The 21,249-nt window shown below is 37.8% G+C and overlaps 2 protein-coding genes and 1 pseudogene across 2 annotated transcripts in view; 1 reads left to right on the top strand and 2 right to left on the bottom strand.

The window, feature by feature from the left end:
• Positions 1-6,357, bottom strand: part of LOC138025611 (V-type proton ATPase subunit D-like) — a 9,669-nt pseudogene extending 3,312 nt beyond the window's left edge.
• Positions 6,358-6,385: 28 nt separating this feature from the next.
• LOC138025221 (transmembrane emp24 domain-containing protein 10-like) lies at positions 6,386-12,900 on the top strand. The gene is made up of 5 exons (XM_068872428.1): positions 6,386-6,682; positions 7,856-7,967; positions 8,693-8,769; positions 10,001-10,127; positions 10,919-12,900. Exons 1-5 carry the CDS (start codon positions 6,494-6,496, stop codon positions 11,038-11,040), a joined length of 627 nt encoding a protein of 208 aa, XP_068728529.1. The 5' UTR covers positions 6,386-6,493; the 3' UTR covers positions 11,041-12,900.
• LOC138025211 (mitochondrial amidoxime reducing component 2-like) overlaps positions 12,085-21,249 on the bottom strand; it is a 15,476-nt gene continuing 6,311 nt past the window's right edge. The window contains exons 4-9 of the mRNA XM_068872418.1: positions 18,554-18,739; positions 17,424-17,583; positions 16,225-16,365; positions 16,078-16,145; positions 15,529-15,600; positions 12,085-12,804 (exon numbers count right to left, since the gene is read on the bottom strand). Coding sequence (XP_068728519.1) covers positions 12,684-12,804; positions 15,529-15,600; positions 16,078-16,145; positions 16,225-16,365; positions 17,424-17,583; positions 18,554-18,739 — 748 coding nt within the window. The 3' untranslated portion in view covers positions 12,085-12,683. The remainder of the gene's footprint in view (positions 12,805-15,528; positions 15,601-16,077; positions 16,146-16,224; positions 16,366-17,423; positions 17,584-18,553; positions 18,740-21,249) is intronic.

Below are 21,249 nucleotides of genomic sequence, written 5' to 3'. Positions count from 1 at the left end.
ATTCTGTAGGTCCTCTTTAAAAGTTAATTTGAGAGGTATACAACCTGACAAACTGCAAACGATACAACAATAATGCCACGGCTAATACATGTACCTGAAGGGAAGCCAACTCCACAAGCAATTTGACAGCCTTAGCATAGACTTCCTGGCATTTTGCCAACTTGCTGACCACCACGAGACAAACCAGTCAGCTCATAACCTACGATAACATTGAATGTCCTCAGAATAGACCCTTTAGCAGATATAGCGGTCATTTTGATTTCATTATGGGATGCTTCGGGGCAAATTAACATGTATTTACACCTGGGCAATGATAGCTATTTTGCAGGCCTTCTGATATTATGCGATGGTGCGATTTCGCACAATCGACCTCAAATCGCATCCGATCGCACAATTCATAAAATTCATAAATTCATAAAATAAAACATAAATCAACAAGTTTCTTAGGAGCTCCTGCATAAATACGCCATTTTAAAGATGGTTTTCCTTGGAAAAGAGCTAAAAAGCCTTTGTTACCGTCAATTTTGTAAATATTCGAAGTTCAAGGCATTATTTTGCATGTGGGGGGCCTGGTACGACTCTCATTCTTAAAGAGTCGCCTATCACCCAACTAGTTGGACAGAAAAGGCAATAATAAAGTTAGCAAATGCAAGTTGAAAATAAATTTATTTGGGAATAAACGAAAAAAAAAAAAAGCATCACGCTTTTAGCTACTCAATGACTATTACTAATACCAGTAGTCCTCTAGTAATGTAGCCAATCAAAATTCAGCATTTGCATTAGTCCACTAGTTGGGTGATACGAATAATAATTATTGATCATTCATTTGGCATGTTAGTTGTGTCCTTTCAACTTTTAACGTGGTGCACCAATAGTGCAGAAGACCTCATTTTTTTTACTTGTCGCAACTAATGTTGATCAAGATTCATAATTACTGTTCCCTTATGTTGAAAAATTATGTCTTAAGGGCAGTAAAAATGTGTTTTTTTATCATGAAACCTTGAACAACAAGCTTAAAATTGCTCAGAAAAAAATTGCATAATTTACAATATTTATCGCATAATTGGCCTTCCTAATCGCATCATCTGCCCTGCAAATTTCGCATAATTTGCATTTTTTTCATTGCACCCTATCAGAAGGCCTGTATTTGAAACCATAGAAATCAAAATGGCCGCCACATCTGCAAAAAGGTCTATTCATAACATTTCCTTCAAAGGGGTCTGTTATAATGTGTTAGAATTTTGCACAATTTAACATAAGCATGGGTGTTATGATGATTAGCAGTCCCACTGCTAATAAATCTTCATGTTTAAGACTTTAAATGTAATCTCTTTTGTCAGATCTGTCAATGTTTCATGCATTTAAGGTTCTTCAATTTTAGCTTTTGTTGGTTCCCATTTTCTTTATTTTTACATGATGGCAGCACTGGGATTTTCCAGGATTTTCATAGTTTAGTAGTAGCGGGAAAGCAAACAGTTCCGTAATGCTCTTGTTTGTATAACAGACAAGTGCAGTGTTAAAAGAATACATTAGATAAAGACAGCCAGGTAATGCGTGGCAAAGTCATAATCAGAGAGTCAAATTTTCTGCACAATACACGATGCCAGACTACCTATTGTTACATAGAGTGTGATATCATAAGTGGATAGCATGATGCCATACACTTTGCGGTCCTTAAAAAAATTCAAAAGTTTCTTCAAAAAATTGCCTGTAGGTGCTGCGTGAAGCTGAATTTAATCACTCAATAAATACAAGGACAACTTACTGTTGGTTCCATCTGCATATGCTTCAAAGACTGGCAAGTGAACACCTGTAAGACATACGAAACTGGGTGGTTTCCATGTTTCATCATTTCCACCACATTTTGTACATTATACCAATGTTATCTGTATCTAGAGATTGCTTGCAAACCACTTCTACATCATGATGTATAAGACACTGTGCACACACTCGAAAATTTGGTTTAAGGTAATTCCCTTGAAAATGAGGAACTTTTCAGATTTCTGTTAAACTTTGCACAATAATTATTGATATTCATGCAAAGGACATTATAAAAATGCATGAAAAAGATGGCGTGGCTGTGCTTGTTTTTGTGCTGCATGCACTTTTATTTTAAGTGCTTTTTTTCCCAATTACACGAAAAGCATCCCAAACTCGATCAACCAGAAAATTGTGGTTATATAGCAAAAGCTACTAAATATTACTGAAAACTTGAGCCTACCGGTACTTGTTTGTGCAGGCTAAACTCGTTTGGTAAAGTGATTTCAAATTGCTCGATCTTGCAAAAAAAAGTAAGCAAATTGGACCGCTATATCATCACCTCAAACACAGTGTCTGGCTCACTTTTCTCCTTAAAATATGTTTTCTGTGTACCTATTAGAAGTACATAACACCATTAAAAAGAGGGGGTCACCATGCTTGTTCAGGAGAAAATAGCCATTCCTTGACAGGTTAAGCTTGGCATCAGGGAAAATCCACCATTTTATCAATGTGCGTGAGCTAATGCGCGCGCCAGTGACACAAGCAATTATGCACAGTAGGGTTGCACAATGCAAAACCAGAGAATTACCTTAAACAAAATTAATAATTGATACTGAAACAGTAAAGGTAAATTAACGGCTGTAAGTAAAATTTGTGAGCTCACAATTTCGAACATGAGCCCATTCAATCATGAAAGGAAACGTCAGCTAGCACATCTTTCTCATGGTGGTTAATTTACATTTATTATATATTCACATTTCTGATTGGTCAATGATGAATGCATAAATTATAGGTTAAAGAGTGCAATACGGAAGTTGCTATGGAAACAAAGCAATGGAGTGATTTTGTTGAGTATAACATAAAAATTAATAAAAATTGTATGACCTTGCTCATACATGTACATTTCATAATTTATGGTCACTTGTGACGTTTTGAAAATGCAAGTGCATTTTGAGAACTTTCAAAATGTCACAATTGACCATAAATCACGAAACGCACTCACGTTCATACCATTTCTGATATGTACCTTCATTGCCTAATTTATTTGATAGAACCATTATATTCGTATTTCACTCTCTACTGACACTGAACCACAGTTTCTTTAGGAAATGACCCCCTCATCACTATGTACCCTTATTATTATCTCTCAGATAGTGACTGGCTAAACTAGCGTAATGTATTCAACAGTATGGCCCACTGTACAGCATGCTTAATTCACGATTTCCTCCAGCAAGTTTTTTCTGCCGTCTATGTGACATAACCTTGTAAGTCTTGCGAGTGAGATTTATTCACTTTTTCCGATTTTGATGCAGCAGTCCTTGTGGCAGATGAACCTTCTACTTGACTTCAACAAGTTTCCTTTCCCACATGCCTGATTCTCAGAGATAATATAGATAATATAATATCTTACTAACCTCGTTTTCTCGGCCCACAATGAAAGTTATTTTGCAGTTGAAATATGCCCCACCCGCTTCATGCTTGGGTTATAAATCAACAGGAAAAAACTAGATCCATAACTTACCGTACACCTTTACTTGCAAAGCATGCCTCTATAAATTTATTTTCCTTCTTGTAAACAAAATTTAACGTTGTAAACATATTTTACTTTTTTCACCAATTGCAATTATTTTTTTCAATTTGACTGATTGGATTTGAGTTTCAGTTGTGCAATACACAACAGGCAAACACAAAAGTTTTTTGGCCTTGAAGAATCATTAATGCAATCTTACCAGCAACGTTGTCTTTCCTTAGACGAATCTTTGTCTGTGCCTTGTCAACATTCTCTAAGACAACATAGCTTTGAACAATAAAAGTACAAAAGTTTAAAAGTAAAATTGATTGCTTTAAAAAACGTATAAAACGAATGCAGACCAAGACAACTCAAAGTGGTGAATGTCAAGCGAACAAAAGCGAAAAAATAAAATTTAATATTAAATTAAATATTATGTGTTCTTAATGACAATGTGCCTGCTGTATAAAAGTGTATATGACCGATTTTTTTTATTTAACCAATCACAAGATCATGGTTTTCTGAGATAAAACTCTTGGGCTTGAAATTTTGCTCTTTTGTCTAATTTCTAGCTAAACGAGAGGGTTTTTAAAGTATCACTTAAAAACACCTGACAGGTAGAAAGTCTAGAGCATTATGGAACACTCTCTACTTTCATTATTGCAACCAATTACAACTTATCTCATAAGCAGTTTCAGCAACTTTTCAATCCAAAAAACAGGAAAATGTGGATCCTGGAAAATTTCATTCCTGTTCTACTATCCCCAGTCTCCACACTAGAGTGGTTTTGTACCTCACCGGAAGTGAAAATTCTCAGTTTTACAACGCTAAAGGACACAGAAGTAAAATTGGTTTGGAAGGTTTCTAATAATAGTTTTTTATCATAGAAAACCATAATGTTTCCATTGAGTAAATAAATAAAATCAGTCATAAACACTTTAAGCATTCCAACCACTATCCATCCCTGCACTCCCAATAAAACTTACGGTGATTCCTCAGAAAAAAAAAGTTGTGAAACGACTTTCTTGAAACTTTCCCTGAATGTTCCCTACATGTACTAATCCCTGTTTTGAGAACTACAATAAAAAAGATGTCACCTTGCTTGCTTAAGAGATATAATGGGCCAATCCTACCCCATTGATGCCTGTACTGACACTAATCACCTGCGTTATTTCATCAGCTCAGGGTACATTTTACGATAGCTAAACGAGAGGGTTTTTAAAGTATTACACAGTACTTAAAAACATCTGATAGGTAGAAAGTCTAGAGCATTATGGAACACTCTCTTATATAGTTTATGGAAAAAATCACTCAACTTAAAATGAACTCGACTCAAAACGTTTCTCGAGTCGTTGTTTTCAAGATCATAATTTACATCCCTGGGTAAGGGGCTTTGTGTACGTTTTTATCTATAATTATCTATATCTTTTATATCTACAAATTTTTGGTTTTGAAGGGGATAATTTGTACACCAAACTTATGGAATAAAAAATATGTCACCGGGCTCGTTTAAGAGTAAAACACCACCGTACCAGTCTATCTCGATTACCGCAGATCAAAACAAAATTTGCCATGTTCTCAGAATGTGCACGCTTATTTGCAAAGAATTATGGGTCATTCACAACTTCTCTCACATGTTTTGAGAACTGTTTTAGCGTGTATGATCAACTTTCCCCATATTTACAATGTTGAAAATTTGATCCAATTCATAAATATTGACGCAAAATACAGGATGTGCAGTGCAATACTGAGGAATGACCTTAGGAAATGAGTAAGGCCCTGGTCAAATGAGAGCAAGAGTTGACGAGAGCTGAAACTTTTAAGAGTCGATGAGAGTGATCGAGAGTTGGCCAAACGAGAGCAATAGTTGACAAGAGTTTGTCAAGAGTTTCACGCGCAAAAGAAGGAGAGAGTCTGCGAACCACCCTGGGAACACCCTTTCTGATGTAAATATTTTGACTAGCCAGCCGATATATGTAGCTAGCCAGACCAGTTAAATGAATTTTGTGCCCAAACAAGCTTGCTGTTTGACCCCAAAACTCTCGCTCAAACTCTCGTGCATGGCTAAACAAGACAAAACTCTTGCCAACTCTCATGAAGAATTTGAGCAGGTTCAAATTTGATGAGAGCTTTCGCGAGTCAATCAGAGTGGATGAGAGTTCCTAGCCAAACAAGAGCAAGAGTTTAACTTTGGTCAACTCTCATCGACTCTCGCTCTCGTTTGGCCAGTGCTTAACACGATAATTGATGGATTATCATGTGACTCTAGCTCTCGTGCCTGTGAGGTGAATCGAAAACCATATCGGTGAAAAAAAAATCAGTTTATTCGAAAAAAAACCAAGAAATTGATGTATACCTGAAATCTCCAGCAGCAAAATTTGCCTCGGCCAACGAAAAAGTTGCTTCTCTCATGACATCACCCATCAACGTTTTGGTCTGAAAAGGAGAGATCGAGTCGACGCAATGAATGAACTCCTACATTTAATAAAGACGCGATCGCAATTTGAGTGCATATTCTCAAAAATTACCTCAATGATCTTCCTGAGGATTTTTCTAAAACGCATTGTCAGGGCATCTGATTTCTTTTTCAAGAGACTGTGTCCTTTCTGGGCACCCTTCAATCTAGCCTTCATCAAGGTCAGGGCCCTTGAAAAATAAACGCAATTTTCGCACACAAAAATTAATATTCCTCAAAAGGAAAGCCACGCGAGAAGCCCTTGATCTTAATCAATCCCGTTACTTACATCCTAGAAGGGAAAATGTTCAGTCTATCTTTTCCGCCACCCGACATGATGCGAAAGTTTTCTTCTCTGACTTGACTTGGTGACCAGGCCTCAGAGCTGTTCTTGCTCGCCTGCGCTCACTCAGCGGGGTTTAAAAAAAGAAGAGAATTCCCGGATGTCTTTTCTCTTCTGCTTATGCCACGTCGCTCTCCATTTTGAAAGCAGACTGATGCTAGAAAGAGCGATTTAATTCGGACTCTTAAAGTTGTACGCTCCAAAAATGAAGCATTTAATACTCTTCATAAACGTCGCTATAGTTGTATTAGGTTTTTTAACTTTAGCTAGTGCTCTTTCATTCACGTTACCTCCCGGACAAGAGAAGTGTTTGAGAGAAGAAGTTCACAAGGATGTGTTAGTCACCGGTGAATATCGACTTTCCGATGCTCCTCAACAGAAAACGCACTTAACGGTAAGCCCTTATTTTTCCCCTCCTAAAATGGACGTAAAGTGTTAAGACACATCGTAACGCATGCATGCGCTGCAAAATGATGCCATTACTGGTCACTGGAGCAGCTTCAATGCAAGATTGCAAGGACAACTAATACTTCACATGTATAAGTATGATATAAATGAAGAAAATCTTATCATTATTGAAACTGGAAGATGACTTCCCATTTACCGGTAGCTTGAAAATAAGCACGCTTGCATGTACATCTCGCTTAGCCCATTGTTTTATTTGAAGTGTCTTTCAGCTCATAAAATTACCCAGGGGCCAGTCCTGTCAGACACCGTCAATACAGTCACTGGCTTTGCCCTTTGAATTGCAGCTGTTTTTTGCTGGGGTTTAACCCTTTCACTCCCAGAAGTGATTAGTATGTAACTTCTCCTTATAATATCAATTCACTATTCAGCAGACAGGTGTTGAGAATGAATAAACTTATCAGTCAGATGGTGTTATTTTGATCAAACTCAAATTCTCTTAACTAATATAAAAGGGAATGTATAGCAGCTAGAAAGGAGAATTACTAATCAGATATTGGGAGTGAAAGGGTTAAACCAGTGACATTCTTGGCAACCACTCTCCATTCTCGTCACCAGAGCCTTGGATCAACACAAGACTCTGGGAAACTCTATCTAGGAGAACAAACGCCGTAGGGTTCTTGTAGCCAAAAATTGGCTATTTGGACCTTACGGCGCCTGCTCACTCCTCGTGCTAACATGAATGCACCAATTACAGACTCTTTTGATTGTTCTTCACGAAAACCAATGAGGAGTAAAGTAAAAGTAAAGTAAAGCAACCATATTTAACGTCGATACATGTAACTCGTAACAGTAATTCAACTGACAAACCTGAGGTCGACGGTGCGCCCCCTTCGCCATCAGTGCTCCGTTTTATAGGTATTTAAAGCTACTTTAAGCTACACAGAATGGAAAGAAGTCGAAACAAGGATGTGAGATCCAGGAGTCAAACTCAGGACCTCTTGCACCAAGGCCGCGCACTAACCGACTGTGCCATCCTCTTCTCTCCCTCAGTCAAGAGAAGAGCTCTAGGGTCGAGATTGAACCACCCTCGTGCCATTTTGATGCTCAACCAAGCTGACTGGCCGGCCTAATGCATTGGTACATTTATTTCTTTTTTAAGGTAACAGATTCCACTGGCCACGTCTTGTACAAGAGAGAAGATGCCACGAAGGGCAAATTTGCTTTCACAACAGATGACTATGATATGTACAAAGTCTGTGTGGAAAGTGAAGGTGGGACAACACCCAGTTTGTACTTGCTGAATATGTAAGAGGCCAGCTAATGGAATATTTAGCTCAATGTCACGGCAGACACTGTGCAAGAGCTCTGGGAGGCATTTGCATCCCCAATCATTAATTATGTATAGTTCTTCGGGGTGCAGGGATGGAGCAGTGGTGAGAGCACTCGCCTCCCACCAATGTGGCCCTGGATCGATTCCCAGACTTGGCGTCACATGTGGGTTGAGTTTGTTGCTTCTCTTCTCTGCACCGAGAGGTTTTCTCCAGGTAGTCCGGTTTCCCCTTGATTTACTTTCATTGTTAATTTCTGTTTACAGTGTCCCCAATTAGCGCTCCAGCGCTAGAATGACTAGACACTTAAATAAAGTTCCTTTCCTTTCTCATGAAGGGATTTTCTTATACAGTACAGGTAGTTTTGTGGTGAAGACCTGTACAAGGCAAAAAAAAATATTTTGCTTACAAGAAGCTAGAAAGCAAAGTTCAAACTTTGTACATGTATTACAGGTAAATACATGTACAGTAGGCTTAACTATGACTAAGAACTTAACACAAAAACCAGACTGTGATGAATATTACACACATAGGGAAAGTAATACTGAATGGTTACTCAGAGTGTAGCTTCCATTTCTTAAATTCGTTTAATTTGTTGTTGTTTGCCCCTATATATTTTTCTACTTGAACAATGATGTTATGATGATAACATTATTTTGTTTTGTTAGGTCAAGCAGGTGGGGGAGTTGACCGTGAAGTTTTCCTAAATGTCAAACATGGTGTAGAAGCCAAGAACTATGAGGATGTAAGTTGTTCTTAACCCACTGAACACCTTAACTGCCCTGGCCCATCCCCATTGATGAGTAAAATTGTCTCGCGTTAGACAGAATAAAATCTGTCGTAAGCCACACACTCAATTCGTAAGTTGCTCGCATCAGCTCATGATTCAAATGGGTCACCAGAAATATACAAATACCGCTAATTTCGCTCACCTTTCTCCTAATTCCTATATATAAGGAATATAAATAGACATCTCCTATTCATGAAAACTATGAAAATTCTAGGCAAACGGTTTAACGGTCACTTAAATGCGTTTGTGTTGGCCTGTAGCTCCACTTGTGCGCGGACTTGAATGAGTGGGTGACGCATGCATAAATGCTGATCTTGTGAGCCCATAATTTTTCCTGATAATTTGTAACTTTACTCGTTTATATCTCTGCTTCCAGACGGTGAATTTTTTTTTTATTTTTTGCATGTTACATGTAGCTTAGATTAATTTAAACCGTTTGTCTTTCAAATTTAAAAAAAATTCTGTAGGTGAAAAAAAAGTTAGAGACACATTTCGAAACAACTGATTTTTCCAAAAAACTGGCCTACAGATTTTGTTGAATTTTATTTTAGAGAGTATTTCTATAATTATCTGGTGACGCTGAATGGGAAAATTTCACCGTCCCGTTTCTTCAAAAAAGACAACATGTTGATTTTAAGGGTCAAAGAAATGCCTAATGTCGCTGCCATGTTAACGTTATTTTGGAGGAAAACATAATGCGAGAAATCTGCAATGGGTACTTAATACCCTGGCCAAATTTTGTCGTGATATGAGTACCCTAACTGTATCTAAGGGTAGAATAATATTATGTTTATTTGTTTGAAAAAAGGAGAAACTAGTTCGAGCCTCCTTAGTCCCACTCCCAGGGGCCATTGGGTTAAATGGGGACAGAATTTGAGTTGACGGTTAATCCATGGACACCTGAACCAGCATTAAATTTTGACGCCTTCAGATTCCCTGTGGACCACCCTCTCAAACTCTAAATTGCAGTGTTTTTGTTTTGTTTTGCTTGCTTCTATCGTAACAAAGTAAAGTACGATTATCTGGGTGAGTGTAGTCCTGTTTAGGATGACATTGACTGACATTTTGTGAGTGTACAGGTAGTCCTTCTCAGAACTAAACTCACCTGGACAAATGTACACGTTTTAACTTATAATAAATTATTGTTAGGACTCCTGGGTTCAAACCATGTGCACTTTTATTGTAGTTAGCAAAAGCTGAAAAACTCAAGCCAATGGAAGTGGAACTTAAAAGGCTAGAAGATTTAGCAGATGCTGTTGTAAATGACTTTGCTTACATGAGACAAAGAGAGCAGGAAATGAGGGATACAAATGGTATGAAAAAGCTTGTTTTTAAGCGGGTTTTTGTCAGTACATTGTTTGAATGGACTCGTATTCACAATAATAATTTTTTATTATCATTATCTGTAAAATGGTGCAAGTCCACAGCCTCAGAGCCTTGAGGGTACAGTTCCTTTGCCATACTACGAAAACCACCGATCTGTGGAATGGGCCAGAATTATCAAGTCACTGCCCTGCCCACTTTCATTAAATATTTTGATGAAATTCCTTTCCCATGGCTTAAGGTGTACAAAACGATCGCAACAATTGAAAAACACGTTTTCAAAATTTATCTTTGTTTTCTTTGGCAATCGCAGAAAAACTTCAAACGAAGAAACCTGTGGTGACATCTCCCCCTTTTCTGATAATGTCTCGTATAATCGTCATTCTCAAGTCTTCCCCGAGAGCTTTTCCCCGATAGTAGAGCCTTCCATACACGCTCAGTACTGCCGTTACCTCTTAAGAATTTGAACTGTTTACAAGTGAGAGTGGGCGGGGCAGACACGTAAATTCCTGCCCATTCCACAGATCCATGGTTTTTGTAGTATCTCAGCTTTTCCTCAGACTCTCCTTCCTCTGTTATTTTGACTTCATGTTTTTCCTTTCTCAGGAAAATGTAAGGTGATCTTAGATGGCTTGCCATTTATCTTGGATTTATGATCTTGAATAACTGACATCATGCAATAACATGAAAGAAATGTCGATTGTAAATGTAGTAGTTAATCAGATTGCTTTATGCTTAATATTTTGATTAAATTCTTGTTTTTTTTTTTTTTTTCCCCCAGAGTCAACTTATTCCCGGGTGCTATATTTCAGTATTTTCTCTATTTTGTGCCTGTTTGGTTTGGCAACGTGGCAACTGTTTTACCTGCGACGATTCTTCATCGCTAAGAAGCTTATAGAGTGACCTCTCGCAAACCTTTGTATATGTTTTACAGCTTTTAGTTTCAAAGTCTGTGCTCTGTTAGTGGCACCTGTTTGGTGATGTGACAGTACTGCCACTGTTGGTAGTATTGGTCTGTTGGCTGAAAGAAAGCAAGCAAACCCAAAATTGATGATATTAAATGAAAAACTAGTTGTTGTGTGTATTGTACTGAAGACTGAAGATCACTGTTCTTCAAAATCCTGTTTTATAGTGGTCAAATTTGGTTTAAAATTATTTTCAATTGTTGAAAACCAAAATACAGTATTGTGCTAAGAAAGAAGGTGCTAGAAGCATTTCATGCTGTTTCCAGTTTGCGTCATGAACTCAAGTGATGGGCTTTCTTCCATGTACATTTGTGTACGATGTTGCAGTCGCGTTTTGTTTAAATGCAGGGCCACAACTTCTGTAACTAATTTATAAGTCTAAAAAGTCACAACATCAAGTTTCCATGCCAAAGCCATAACAGACATAAACAGAGGTGGTGGGCTATAGCAGAGTGTTCAGAAGATTTGCAGAAACATGGCTGCTGGAAAAATGGGAGGACAAAAAATGCAATACCTGCTAAGAAACAGTGCTGCAGTAGAGTGTAATGGCCAAGACAGAAAATTAGATGGGGATTTTTGCAAAGCAGTGGGGTACTTTGACAAACCTGGTCCACTGGCAACAACTCTGTAATGTACTGTGTACATGGGTGCCTGTTATGTTGTATACTGCGAGGCTAGTCAGCATATTATCAAATCTTTCTTCAGTATTCTTGTGTTTGTAAATAATGCAATTGTCTCAAACAAGTGAATTAGAGTAACTTACAATGAGATGAAATTTGATGTGGAAACATGGCATCAAAGTAATTATTTTAATTAAAATTGAAACTGGCCACCCACTGGCCTTATTTCCAAACAACATTAATTTCCTTTGATCATAAATTGTGGCAAAGCCAGTATGGTTTGTCGGCAAACATGCACACTTTGTTAACGGAACATAACAGGTTTTTTTCTTTTTGGTAACTATTGTAGTTTGCAAACAAAATTCCTTTGATTGTAAAGGTTTATTAGCATACAAGCGAGGCTATAAAAGTTACTTCAAAGTTAACTATATTACTGGTATATGACAACTTAATTTTTCATAGTTAAGACTGTAATGAAGTATTTGACATTTTAATAAGAATAATACCTTTTATCGACTAAAACTAAACAACAGCAGGAGTCAAGCTTAGAAAAAAAGGTGGCTCATTGTGGAATCTGGTTTTCTTTTTTACAGTGACCCTTAAAATGTACTAATCAAGTCTTAGCTTTTTTATTGAATTTACGGTGATCAGTAAAAATTAGCAAGTCCCATGGAACAAGTTATTACAATAAATTATGAAAGATTGATTTACAAGTACAGCATTTGTACTGGTTGAAATAAAAAGTTCAAAAAATGTTGGAACATCCAGAGCATTCATAACCCCAACGGAAATAATTTTTGTCCTTTCTAGTACCTATCCCATTTAGTCACTAAGCAGGCATTATGATGCCCAAGCGTTTTTAGTCTGTGCATCCCTTTACTCCAAATTGTCTGATTTTGTAGCCTCGACACAATTGGCATTGATACACTGGAAATCTTGTGTCAGTAGGGAGGAGGCTGGATCAGCAAGAAAGATACACAGGGTCTCCAATCTTGATGGTCCCTTCACAATCAGGGGCACTTAAAACTCCAAAATTTGGCGAATAGCTCTTTCTTTGGGCCTTTTCTTTCAGTGCTCTCATTCTACAAAATAATCATGCAGAAAACAATAGTGGTATTAATAGTATCTGTATCATGTGTAAATTACTTTATTGTTGATTAAAGAAGTGTGAACTCTGATGTTCTGAGCATTTTGAATTAAAAACAATGCAATCCCTGTTTGTATTAAGTAAGGACAATGGAGCTGTGTTAGAATACACAACTGTCAAGACTGATTTTTATCACATACAGGGCAACATTATCACTTAATGACTGGTCCTGAACGGAACAGTTCATTTTGTTTCCCCGAGGTGCAGCCAAGGGAAACAAAATGAACTGTTTCCCGAGGGACCAGTCATTAACTGATTTGTTATATTATAGCGCAAAAAGAAAAACGTTCAACGGCAACGGCGGTCGTTGGTCAACATTCGGGGTTAAAAGTGCACAGTTACCCTCTGACGTCATAGATTTTGCACTGTTGCACACACAGAGATTTTTGGTAGGAAACAGTTTTATTGTTAGATGTCATGTGACCTCGAAGTAACCAATGAGAACGCTCGTTACTGGGGGGGAAAATTTCAGCTATATAACAATAAACACTATGACTGGTCCCGAGGGAAACAGTTAATTTCGTCTCAATGTTTCCCCGAGGTGCAGCAGAGGGAAACGTTGAAATTCGAGCAAAACAAAATGAACTGTTTCCCGAGAGACCAGTTATTAAGTGATTTGTTATATAGCCCAAAAAGAAAAAGCTGCAACGTTGGTTGTCAGTCATGGTTCGCAGGTAACGTGCACTGTTGCCCACTCAGAGACTTTTGGCGGGAAACAGTTTTATTGTTAGATATCATGTGAACTCGAAGTAACCAATGAGAGCGCATGCTGTTGGGGGAAAAAATTCAGCTATGTGACAATGCTGATTGGCTAAGACAGAGGGCATTTTTTTCTTAATCACGAGGGCACTTGGCATGACTACTTGATCCTGATTGTTTAACGGTTGCTCAGCCAGAGCAAGTAAAGTTACAAGAAAATTTTAATCTTCGTATAAAATATGTTTTAAAAATAATGGGGCCACAGTTTTAATGATGACAAGAAACAGCCTTGTTTCACACAAATACAGTGCTAAATATCTCCATTAAAATGCATCACACAATGAATTATGCACCTGAGGGAGGTGACTCAAATTAATTACCATCCAACTATTAGTTATTGTAAAGAAAACGCATGATATTTATACAATGGAAAACAAGTTTGGCTAGTCAGGGTGCTGACATTTGCCCCGCACTTGTGACATACAAATCTGCCACATGTTCTCAGTTGTTTACAATAGGCCGCTTTGGGCTGCTTCGGAAAATACCATAACACTCTTTGTTTGTCCCCCCCAAAAAAAAAAAAAAAAAAAAAAAAAAAAAAAATTTTGCATAAGCATTGTTTCCAGTTTGTCTTGGGACTTACAATGGTCAATGGTCCCAAGAGAAAACAAAAACAATGCTTGTGGCCTGTTCACTTGCTGAAAATTCAGTGCGAAAATAAATCACTTATTGAACGATTTACTGTGTAGTATTGTGGGATTTGGTTACTTGTCTCTTGTATTTTGGAGAGCCTGTCGGGCAAGTCAAAATACATGGACAAGAGACGAGTAAAAATATGCCACAATACAACACTAACTAAATCGTCCAATAAAGATATTATAGTTATAAACTATCATTTTTCTATACAATACATAGACCCTTTCCATAAAATGGCAATGTACATCCTAAGCCTCATTCATGTGAAAAATCCTTTGTCTAGAAACATAAGTACAGGCTAAGGATGTTCAAAGTATTAAAAGTAAAGTAAAGTAAAGTAAAGTAAAGCAACCACATTTAACGTCAATAACTCGTAACAGTAATTCAACTGACAAACCTGAGGTCGATGGTGCGCTCATTTTACTCCCCCCTCGCCATCAGTGTGCTGTTTTACAGGTATTTAAGGACGTTCGCGCCAATTGTTTCTGCGCATCCTTACTGCGCACGCAAATGCACACGCCACGTCATACACGAGCGCGCGCGCTAAGTAATAAAATGAGAACTGATAGGGCAAAAGGCCATTGCTATAGCTTTGCCTGGATTTAACGGTCTTGGACGTTCGGTGACCCCTATTTTTCTTTCCAGAAACGGATTTTATTTACAATTATCTCCACGTTGTCCAAAAATGAACAAAAAATCAATGTGGGAAGTTCAAAAAATTTCAAGATTTCTGCTCACGGGACGTCAAATCCTGCCATCTTGCGGCTGCAAGGCGCGTGAAACTGTGGTCGCTAAATGCGAACTTGATCTTTAAGGGAACCTCACCAGTTGACTAAATTCACTTAATTAGTCCACTTAAACAATATTTGGCAGAGAAGATTTCACTTCAAAGATTTAATTGCAATATATTTGGGTTTACAGACACTGGCCTTATTCGATAACGAAGCCCGATTTTGTCACATTTTGGGTGTTCTTCCGGACATGTTCTCTCCAAAACGAAGTCGGTGACCCCCCATTTTTTTTACATTTCTGACATAACTAACTCATCATCTTACAGTGGTAAAAGTTTCAGAAGAAAATCAATGTTGAAAAAATTTCGCGCGAACGTCCTTAAAGCTACTTAAGCTACACAGAACGGAAAGAAGTTGAAACAAGGATGTGAGATCCGGGAATCGAACTCAAAACCTCTTGCACCAAGGTCATTGTTATTCAAATTTAGGTGCCATTTATGCAAAGGGCCTATTCTGTATAAATCTATATCTACCTTCGTAGAGTCTTTAGCGGCTCACACTTGTCCTTTTCACCTCTCTCCGCATCAACAGTTGTTTGAATACACCTAAATAACAAACAAAATATACATATAAACTTTCTGACATCTCCCTTTTATGCGTCAAACTACTGTTAGTAATTAAGGTGATTTCATGCTATCATTAGGCATCCTAAGTTCTCTTAGCAGGATTCTCTTTGCCACTGAGCTGGATTTAGAGTGTTTTTCTTTTTTCAGAAACAAGAATGGTGCCCTTTTTTGCACAATAATTATACTCTTACAGAAGGTCCTCTTCAAGATCATGCCCCTTAGTAGAATAAAGTTGTCAATACATTCTTAGGAACCACTCCCTTATTATCAACACACCACCAATTTTGTTACTCAGAGAGTTAAGTCCAAGCTGAACTGTGCTTTAATAATTACATTGGTGGCCTATTTTTGCTGCACAATGAAGAAAATTGTGGAAAGTTCCAAGAAAATCGTGTTGACTTTGGCAACTAAGTAATCACCTTAATTACAGCCATTTACCTTCTGTAAACCATTTACCTTCCACAGTCCGCTAGTTTCCTAAACCGCACATCAGCTATCTTCATAATTTTATGATCCCAGTCATCCTAAAACAGATGACATTTAATTTCCAATTTATGGTGCACGGTGAATGAATGCCTGTTGTTCTTTTAGTGAAAAACAAACCTCTTCGAAGGGCTCAGTGCCACCAACAACAATGTTGGGTCGAAATCTGTCCATGCTGACAGGTAATGACAATTCTTTATTTAGTGCCTCCAATGATGCCTCTGTTGTAATATGGTATGAGGAAACTGCTGCATATCCTGTCTACAAAAAAGAAAATAAGTTCAATGAGGCTATTTCACTCAAATACCAAAACCTTGATTTGTGCAAAAGTACCAGGGAAGGTTCCAGGAATTGGGTGGTTTGTACACCTTAGTAAGTTTCAGCGCCATCGGTGTGGAAGACGAGTACTGTTGGCATGATCTCTTAATGAAGGGCGTCTGAGGTTATGACCCCCCCCCCCCCCCCCCGAAATTTGTATTTGTTTTCAATATTTCCCAGTAAAATGCCATTTCCAGCATTCCTGAGACTTGAAAAGCCTTGTATAGGCATGAAATGCAGCAATCGCATTAGTCATTTAGTAACCTGTACAAAAAGTCATACTGGTACAGCATCATGACTACCCTGATATGTTGCGGCTGTTATTATTTACAGGTCACATGTCATTGTTTTACCAATACAGAAAGTATCCTAAACATTCATAAAAGCTAACCTTAGGCCTAATTAGGCCTAAACAAAAGTTTTTAGGTCTAAGGTTAGCTTAAATCATGAATGTTTAGGACACTTTCTGTATTGGTGAAACAATGGCCTGTGACCTGTAAAAATACAGCCGGAAATGTTGGATTGTTGGTTTTTGCTTGTCTCTAGAGATTCCAATCAAGGTGTTAGTTTTCACTTGTGTCAATCACACTTACTGCCACAGTGGAGTTTTAAAAACAGAAAAATTGGATTGAAATCGACAGATCACAAAACTGGACATAACCTATTTGTCCATACCGTGACAGTGATTGATAGGAGTGGAAAATGAAGCCATTTGTAGACAGGTTGGAGGATGTAAATGGCAGTTTGCAGGTTAGGGTTGCACTGGTCACTGTTTCACCATAGCTGAAACAACCTAAAACTTTACTAGGCTCCAAAAATAATGTTGAAGCCTACGGGTAGCATTTTTGTAAAGGTTTGGGTTGTTTCAGTTACAGTAAAACAATGACCTTAAGCTGCAACCTGCAGTTTACACCCTCCATAGAACTTCAACTCTAACTTCTTAATGAAAGGAACAGCAAACCAGCCCTGTGTTTCCCTCCTCTCAAGAATCCTAGGCATACCTTGTCCCCTGGCAAAGCAACATTTCTGCACAATGGGTTCTGTATGCTATGACGTGGCTCACAGATTTGGTACATTTGACACTCGATGTTAAGCAACTTTGAAAACCACGCTGATGCCTCATCTCCTACATACTGACTTTTGGATGATATTTTGTAGACTCTGTCGATTTTTAAAATTAGTATCATGTAAAATTCTAACAAAAGTTGAATCACTGTTCACTAATCACATTTCTGTGGATCCCTCAGTGCTCTCAAAAAAACATTATAGCAAAGTAAGTAAAACATATAAGGATGCACAAATAGTGCCCCTTAAAAAGATGAAATGAGTCGAAGGAAGTGACAAATCAAAACATCTTTTGGGTTCCTCTAAATGCTGCATCTCCTGTTGAAAGACAAAAATAAACAGCAGCAGTCTACTAAATTTAGGGGTTACACAGCAAGCTTGATAAAAGGTTAGGGTTTGAATAGCTTGGGCCCACTACTGTCATGCCAGAAGTGGTACAACGTATGTGCACCTTCACAAATTAATAGAAATAATTACTGAAATTTAGATTATGGGATGAGGTTTTATGATATCCCTTGATTATTTTGAGTATATCAAAATCCAGAATTCAACGAGTGGTTTATTTTGCAGTTTTAGAGAAAAGAAGGAAAAATATGGCATAAAACTTTGATCAACTTTAATTTGGTGCTCATGGTGAGTGTAATCCGCAGGGCCCTGGTGGTTCAAAAGGTGATCCAAACAACAATTCAGGATTAGCATAAACCTATCTTTTCAACATTTGGGTGAAACTTCCTTTTTTGCTTATTCTTGTTTTTCAAGATTGCGGCTTCCTCTAATGAAAATTTTTGCTAAATATCGGCGTCAATTGAACAACAATTTGGGGGTATAGATAATTATGTAAACACTTTTGAACATTCAGGACCAGGTTATTATTATTCACCAAGGATCTTAACCAATGACAAGACTGATTGCATTGATATAATAATATAATAACTATTACAAAAAAATGGCACTGCCAATGATGGCAATGGTGGTGGTGCAATGGCGCTGATGACAGTGAGGTCGTCTTTGGCACCGAATTAACTGAACCTATCATAAAATAATAATAATAATAATAAAGCCATACTCAAGTTCTTCAGTGTAATTTTCCTCCTTGTCCAAGTGCACATTTACTCTCAAAGTGTCCACTCCAGGAGCATTGAGGCACAGTGTCTTCTTGTCATCTTCAAAATGTGGAGTAACTTGAGCAAGCACTGGCTTGTTATAACTTTTTACATAGTACTTGTGGTCTTTGTCTATCACAACCCAACGTCTGAAGAAAAGCAAAAAAGTTGTGCACATTTTCAAAAACACCAGTAACACGGGTGCAGATGATATTGGAAAACATTCACACTATATTGCATTCTTTTTTCCTGTCTTTTTGTGGTTGTTTGTTTGTGGGCATTTATACACATGTTTTAAGTGTGAGAGGGCAAGGCATTTATTAAAGTCTAAGCATCCATAAATTTCAAATATCAATGAAAAACAGCATTTAAGTCTAAGCACCCATTTTACATGTAAAACGGTTTATAGCTTTCAATAACTGCTTGACTCACATGTTGACTCGCACAATATGGCTTGCATGCTTTTGTTCATGCCTCGCTGGCTCTCATATTTGTAAGACTCGTTTGTTTGTTTTAATCATGTGAGAGAGCCACTAATATCAATCCTGTTTTTCGCTTCCCGGAGTACTAGGACCCAGCTATGAATATATTAATTAATTTTGTTTTACGTTTACATGATTAGTCTTATTAAATCACTCTGTCCAACAGGACAAAGAACAAGATCCGGCTGCGCCTACTTTTTCTCTTAATTTGTCAGAAGGAATCAGACTCCAGTCAACTAGGAATTCTTGTTAGATTTTCTTGTTACTAGATAAACTAAATACTGGCTTATAGATAGGGAAAAAGTTTGTTTTTTCAGCCTTGCATTCTGCCAGACCGGGTAACGCGAAAAAGCAGAGTGCCTATAAAAATAGTTTGCGAGCCTTGTTTCATTGCTTACCAATCGACCACTACTGGTATTTTGTGAACAAGGGATCTAACGAGGACAGTTTTCGAAGAGAGTGAAAAATAAATTATTCTAGACTTGTGTCATCTGTAAGCCAGTATTTAGTTTATCTAACAAAGAAATTTTCAAAGGCAGAGCGCCTCGTAGTTACTAAAACTAGGAATGACCTACAATGATTTACAATGATCTACAATGAGCTACAATGACCTACAATGATCTACAATGACCTACACTGCGCTACAATGACCTACAATGAGATAAAAGGACAGGTCTACTATGTACAATGACCTACAATGGCCTACTACAATGACCCACAATGATCTACAATGAGGTGAATTGGAACAGGAGTTGACTTGGATTTGTACACCTGTATAATTCAGTTATGATTGCCTGCAGAAATTTTGTGCTAGTGTGCAATAAAAAATGTTGTTCATTGCTTGATGCATTAATTTGCTTCGTGAGTTCCAAGTGACCTTATAAATTGTGAATGTTTCAGTAATTATACAATACTCAAACAAAAACCAGTTTAATTGTCTTTACTTCATAACTTGCATTGTTCTTCATATTACTGAGTCGTAGTAAATGTAGTAAATTGTTGTTACCTGCCAGTGCGTATAATTGAACTACAAGTGAATTTTGCTTTCAAGGAACTTGAAAAGACGAAGGCGAAGACGAAATGAGAGCAACAAGGTAATACTGCTTGTGGTAATTCTCAAGTCACGAGTCAGGTTGTTGAAAATTGAAGAAATTAAAATGCTGAATTTTGCAAGAAAAATACCAACCCTTCACCTTTTACTCTTTAAACCCTTTACCCTTTACCTGTTGCCCGTTACCCTTTACCCATGGAAAATCACTGCCGCTTTGCACATGATATTTAGCAATTCGAATCTTTTACCAATGAAAGATGGTGGTTATTATTAAAAGGAGGACGGAGATCACGAAAAGATAGGACGTCTTCAACCATCCTCTGGAGACATCAATTACAACAAGAGAAATGCATGACTTCTGCTGGATGAACAAAAGAAGCTAATGAAAGATCTTTTGTTTTTCTCCACCAACATGGCAGTGATGACATCACATGAAAACATCCTATTGCAGTCTTGAAAGGCTCCGTTCTTTATTCTTTCAACGTTCATCAGACCTTCACGTAAATTTGACAATTTTTTATATTTGCCGGATCCACTTCGTAATGCAAGCATATCACTACATAAAACAGCACGAAAATGAACTTCGCTGCATTTCAAGCCACAAGCGGGTCAGTATCTCCACGATATCATTACTAAGTGGGAGAGGACAAAACGCGGAGCACTACTCCATGGAGTACCCTGTGGAGCACCTAAATGGAGTACCCCTAAAGATCATTTATCGGTCAAATTAAGGTGATTCCCTGGTTTTGCATTGCGCATTCCTACTGCGCACGATTTTTGCGTCATCAGCACGCGCACATGAGCGCGCGCGCGTACAAAACATAAGGGATTTCCCTCAAACTAAGCTCGATAGCGAGATAAAAGCTCCTTTTCTCTTAAACGAGCACGGTGACCCCCACTTTTTATTTTATAAATTCAATGAGAACAATATCCGCAATAACTGAGAAAAAATTTGGCAGAAATCTATGGCTACTTTTTTGGCAAATGAAATAAATGCTACAGATAGAGACGTAACGGGCCCAGCAGAGCAAGTCCAAATTATGTTTCCTTTAAAGGATAAAAATATCAATTAATAATGCAGGGTATTTGAAGCCATTTTTTCTGGGACGTAGATGAATAAGCAATC

The sequence above is a fragment of the Montipora capricornis genome, chromosome 12, assembly GCF_036669925.1.
Source record: "Montipora capricornis isolate CH-2021 chromosome 12, ASM3666992v2, whole genome shotgun sequence".
In the NCBI taxonomy this organism is placed as follows: domain Eukaryota; kingdom Metazoa; phylum Cnidaria; class Anthozoa; order Scleractinia; family Acroporidae; genus Montipora; species Montipora capricornis.
Note: the sequence above shows the minus strand (reverse complement) of the source record. Positions and strands in the feature narration are given on the sequence as shown.

Excerpts from the sequence above, each read along its gene's own strand:
- LOC138025221 (XM_068872428.1), top strand. The coding sequence starts at position 6,494 with ATGAAGCATTTAATACTCTTCATAAACGTCGCTATAGTTGTATTAGGT. Across the intron at positions 6,683-7,855 it reads AACAGAAAACGCACTTAACG|GTAACAGATTCCACTGGCCA; the intron begins GTAAGCCCTTAT and ends TTCTTTTTTAAG. Across the intron at positions 10,128-10,918 it reads GGAAATGAGGGATACAAATG|AGTCAACTTATTCCCGGGTG; the intron begins GTATGAAAAAGC and ends TTTTTCCCCCAG.